This window comes from Octopus bimaculoides, chromosome 2 (assembly GCF_001194135.2).
Source record: "Octopus bimaculoides isolate UCB-OBI-ISO-001 chromosome 2, ASM119413v2, whole genome shotgun sequence".
Taxonomy (NCBI): domain Eukaryota; kingdom Metazoa; phylum Mollusca; class Cephalopoda; order Octopoda; family Octopodidae; genus Octopus; species Octopus bimaculoides.
This window is the reverse complement of record NC_068982.1, coordinates 37795470-37801469: the sequence shown is the minus strand read 5'-3', so window position 1 is coordinate 37801469 and position 6000 is coordinate 37795470. Positions and strand designations below refer to the sequence as shown.

General features: G+C 30.6%; 1 protein-coding gene across 5 annotated transcripts in view; it reads right to left on the bottom strand.

The window, feature by feature from the left end:
* The window catches only part of LOC106873463 (voltage-dependent L-type calcium channel subunit beta-1), a 303996-nt gene that overhangs the window by 173087 nt on the left and 124909 nt on the right, over window positions 1-6000 (bottom strand). Inside the window, exon 1 of one of the 5 annotated variants that reach the window (XM_014920842.2) lies at window positions 1705-2229. The exons of the other annotated variants lie outside the window; for them this stretch is intronic. Coding sequence (XP_014776328.1) covers window positions 1705-1737 — 33 coding nt within the window. The 5' untranslated portion in view covers window positions 1738-2229. Of the gene's footprint in view, window positions 1-1704; window positions 2230-6000 lie in introns of those variants that run through there. 5 annotated transcript variants of the gene reach the window in all.

Below are 6000 nucleotides of genomic sequence, written 5' to 3'. Positions count from 1 at the left end.
TATACACACACATATATTTATATATACATGCACTTATATATGTACATTATGTATACATATATATATATATATATATATATATATATATATATATACACATACACATACACAAATATTTGGTGGGCTTTCAGTTTCTGTCTACCAAATCCACTCACAAGGCTTTGGTAAGCCTCAGGCAAAGGTGGAAGACGCTCGTTCAAGGTGCCATGCACCTATATATGCTCATGTTTTTTTATAAAAGCATAACATAAATCAACAAGATTAGATGACTATTGTTAATAGAACAATGTTCTCAGTAATCAATAATAACCATGATAATGTCAATGAGAATTATAAACCCAATAAAAAATAATGTTATTTAACTTACTTTATATACATAACAATTTATTATTAAATAATATGCGTAGTAATTTAATACTGATTTCTAACAGGCGCATAGCACAAATTTTGTTTGTGAGAGGAGTGGAGCAGATTATATTTACTCTACCACTCAGTTAGTACTTATTTAATGAACAACAAAGTGATGAAAGCAATGTCAATCTTGGTAGAATCTGAACTCAGTATATATAGGTATACAACTAAAAACTGTAAAATATTCAACCAATTTTGCCACTGGTATGTACTAATTTAATTATCTTTTATATTTTAGTTATTTCAGTTCATTGACTGTGACCATGTTGGGGTATTGCCTTGAAGTTTTTTAGCCAAACAAATCAACCCCAATACTTATTTTTGTTAAATCCAGTACTTATTCTATCAATGTCTTATGCTAATCAACTATATTACATGGAATGTAAACAAGCCAATACCAGTTATCAAGCAGTGATGAAAGACAAACACAATGTGTCTCACACACACACACATACACACACACACACACACACACAGATACACACACACACACACACACACACACACACACACACAGATAGATACATGCATATATTACATACATATACATGATGGGCTTCTTTCAGTTTCCATTTACCAAATGTACTCACAAAGCTTTGTTTGGCCTGGATCTACAGTAGAAGACATTTGCCCAGAGTGCTACTAAAAAACTGAATACACTTGCCATCTACTTTGGATAAAACAGTTATCAATAAAAACTAACATTTTGAAGGATCACACCAATTTTACTGGGTTCTTAAGAGGGCCTTAATAGGCCATAACAGTTAACTTTCTCCCAAATCACAACTGTTGAATTTAATTATCCCACCTCCACACCATCAAAAAGCTACATAAATATATTAAGAACAATAATTTTTCTTAAAAAGGTTAGTTTTAATTTTTAATTAATTGTGTTATTTCTGTATATATTCTAAATGTAATATAAGGTATTTTCATTATAATTAAATTTTTAAAATCACAAAACTTTTAACTTACTATATCATAGTGACTGAATAAACAAAATAAGAAGATATGCACAGTTTGAAAAAATATTATTTTAAGAATAAACTATAAATATAATAAATATAAATTTTAAAGTTATTTACAAAATATGTACATATAAATTAATTTGTAGCATTTTATTTCAGATTAGTTTTTGTATCTGGATATATTAGTTTTATGTGCAGTAAATTTGAATATGCAAACAAAATAAGTTTTTGATCATTGCAATAGAACAATTAACTGGATTCAAAGTCAAGGTAAATTTCATATTATGAAGGTTATAACCACTACCAATGATTTATATATACTTACACGACTTGCATGTTTGTTATTGAATTCAACCATTTTAACTGATTTTCTTTGATTCAGAAAACTGGTAATCCAAGAGGTGAAAAATAGTCTAAAATTATCTTCTTAGAATTTGCCAAAATGTAATATATCCAACAAAAGCAAACTGTTTGCGAACTGATCTATGAAGAGACACAAAAACTAGGTTTCTTCATCATCATTCCTAACATAGCCACAGTACCATGAAGTGTGAAACATGGAACACTATCAATGTATTGGTAAAATGATATCAAATTTGTCTTTGTCTACAAAACACTTTAATGTCTTCAAGAAGTTATAGAACGAAATCCTGTTTGTTCGAGAGAGTAATATTCAATTAATATTTCTCACACTTTTTAATATCTTGTTGGTTTACCAGCTGAAACTATGTAGATGTGTTTATCCTTCAACCTCACTTCACTCTACTGCTATGAAAGGTGAGAGTCTAAGTAGATAAAATACATACAGAAGGGGAGTGGAAGAAGGGAATAAGATGGAATGCCAGTCAAAAGAGAGAAATAAGATCTTCATCAGTGTTACTCCTACTGATGACTAAATAGTAGTTAGTTCCTCACCAAACTTAATCAGTAACCTATCTTGCCTGTGTAAGATTTCACAGTTGCTTGTTGTGTAACTTATAAACCAAAATGGCCTACAGAATTAGACATGTTGCTTTCATATAAATTCAGTTTGATGTGGAAATATATAATTGTATATATTTAAGTAATTTTTCTTATGTAACATATTTGTAGTATGTAAAGGAAAAAATTATAAAATCCGAACAAAATTATAAAGTAAAACAATGAACTGTTATAAAACTGCTCTCACTACTGCTGGCACAGTCACTTACTAGCATAATAGTATATTTGTTCTTATGGTATTGTTATACAAAGAGAACAAATACTCCATGTTATCCCCCAAAAAAATTAATGTGGGCAAGAAATTAAAACAACAATTTAGATAATATAAAAGAATAACAACAATGGTATCTAATTTTGATTCAAAGCCACAAATTTGTAGCAAAGGTGTATAAATTCAATTATATCAAACCAAATATACTTCTAGTATTCTTTTTAACAATTGTAGAAGCATTAAAGGCAAAGCCAGGTGCACCAAAATCTAAACTGAAAATGTATAGGCATTTCATTCTAGTATTCTACTATTTCTACCATTTCACTACTCTCACATTTTCTTACAGGGCCAAAAATGTGTAAAAGAATACATTCTCTTCATTCAATCCCAAGTATATTACTTTTACGTAATTTATTGAGCCTGAAAGTAAGGACAGGTGTACTTGATTAAATTGGTCGACTGTGAAAGTATTTGAACTCAGTATATAATGAAATACTACATGTAATTAAATACTGCTGAAAAACATTTTTTCTGGCACTCTATCAATTCTGTCAAATAACATGAAGGGACATAACTAAATAGTGAAAAACATTTAGTTTGGTCCTTCATCAACTCTACCACTTCAGGACTCAAATAATAATAATTATAATAGTTTCTAACTTAATTACAAAGCCAGAAATTCTGATAGCAGAATATAGCCAATTTAGTCAGACATTGTACTTGACATGCACTGTTTTATCAAGCCCCAAAGAAAAGAGGCAAAAGTTGACACCAACAGGATTTGAACTTGGAATATAAGGAATGTAACTAAATACTATTGATTTTGTCATATATCCAAAACTATTTCCATACTATCAACATCAAGTATACTCCTCATTACATGCTATACTAAAAATTAAGATGTTATGTAACAATGCATTTATGAGGTCGAGTCATTGTAAATATATATAGAATATGGGGAATAGAAATTTGTGGAAATTTTTTTTTAATTGAATTGAATGGTAGATTATAAAATGCTTGCTTCAGTGTTTATGTCATTTATACATGTTCCTGTGAAATTTCATAATACTATAATTGGTATGCAAAAAACTAAGTGAAACTATTATGGTAGAACACAATATTCTATTTTTGTCATGTGTATTTGCAATAATTGTTTGTAAGGGGTGGTTATACAGTTTGCTTAAGGAATGTCATAATTTGCTTTCCAGGCCTTTATTAGAATTAGTCTTTATTAGAAGTTGGGTCTTGTTTATGATACATAATAATATATAATAATGAACTTATTGTTTACAGTGCTTAAGTGCACTACATCTCGTCAGAAAAAGTAACCAAAAGTGGATGAACAGTACATAGAATAATGCACAAGAAGTGAATAGTGAAGGAGTTGTTTAAAAAAAAAAGGGGGATATCAGGTGTACTGCTGGCAAATTTTGGGAATCATGAAAGTTTTGAAGGATGGAGTGTCCTGACAGCTAACAGCTGATGCAGGTAGTTTATTCTATGCTTCAGTAATTCAGGGAGTGAAAAAATGTTTCCGAAAGTCATGGGTGTTGTGTTGTTTTTTGATTTTGTAAACATTCCCATGAATGTCAGATATATGGAATTCAAAAAGGTGCCCAGGATTGTTGGAAAGATGGTGGATAATCTTGTGGATGTCTACCAAGTCAGTTGCCAGATATTGGAGCTTCAATGTGTCCATACCCAGTGAAGCAAGATGTTCAGAGTATGGTAGATGCCTGATGGTAGGTCTTTGGTTGCATGTTTCTGAACAGTTTCCAGGAGATTGACATGCTAAGTAATCAATCTAGACTGGTGATGCAAACAGTAAGTGTGGATGTATCATAATCATATACAGCTTTAAATAGATAGATGGAGAGCAACTGACAAAGGTCTTATTGAGTGATGCTAAGACACTTTTAGCCTTCTTGACAATTTTAGAGATGTGGTTTGTCCAGTGCAAATCACTGTTGACAATAATTCCCAGTTCATGTTCACCAGCAGACTTCTCAAGATTGCTGTTGTAGAGGGAGTATGTAAAAGTTAGGTTTTTCCTCCCAAAATGCATGGTGGTGCACTTTCCCAGAGCCAGCTTAAGTTGCCAGTCAATAATCCATTGTTGCCTTATGTCCAGGTCTAGTTGCAGGAAAGGTCTATAACATAGAGGGTCTGTTCTTTTTATCTCAAGGCATGATTTGATGTCATCTGCATATTTCAACACTGTAACATTCTTCACAATGCCTTTTTGTCATTAGTGTGTGTGTGTGTGTGTGTGTGTGTGTGTGTGTGTGTGTGTGTGTGTGTGTGTGTGTGTGTGTGTGTGTGTGCATGTGTTTCATTTGTTTGTATGAATTTGTGCTTCTCCAAAAATTACTGAGCTACAAGTAGTGACATTACTTGCATTTCTTGTCATCAAATCATCAACTGACTTTCCACCTTTAAAGATATGTGAAATAAGAGATCACTTACTTAAAAACAGATAAGAGTTAGTGACAAGAATGGTATCTGGCTGTAAAATATGGCCTCAATAATATATTCATCTAACTCATGTTAACATAAAAAAAGTGGAAGTAAAAAGGAACAAAATGAAAATAAACTATCATCAAGTAATGCTTGTGCTCATTTTCCTATGAATTTTTCATGTAGCAGGTGTCTCTGATTATTTTTTCTCATTCATTCATATATTTTGTCCTTTCTCATAAGCTAAATTGAAAACAGCATTCACACAAATGCTTTAGTATGATTTTAAATATTGAATAAAAATTCAGATTTAGTTTATAGCTATAAAACACTTTAAATTTTTCTAATCATTATTAGAAAGTCTTAACAAAAATGTATCTTTCTTGTAATAAGTTTTTATTATACCTTTATACAGGCACTTATAAAACTAGTTTCTTTCTCACATATTCCTACTCAAGATCTTCAAATTCTACAGAAAATGTATGTTGCATATTGAATACATTCACCAGCATGCATTAAATCTTAATATTTATATCACTTAAACGCTTTTCTTCATTTCAACTGGGTTTACATTTAGAAAAATCAATAGTAATTGATAACGTATGATAAAGATTAAAAGTTTATTAGATTATGAAGTAGATTGGAAAATTATAAAATTAAATTTTAATATTAATTATTGAGAAAAAAATAATTAATAAAAACCATTGTTCAAGACTTGTTGCAAATATGACAGGAAGAAAGCATTTGGATATCATTAAGAAATTGTGATTATCAAAGTTTTCTCAACAACTAAGCCACATTTAGAAATAGAATGAAGAATAAGGAAGCACTTTACAGAATTGATGAGATTGGTATCTACTATAAACCTGAGTCACCATATGAATTATACCCTGTGCGGCACCAGTAAGTGAAATAAAACCTTATACAATTGAGACTAGACGATATGGCAGAATTGTTAATTCTTCTAGCTAG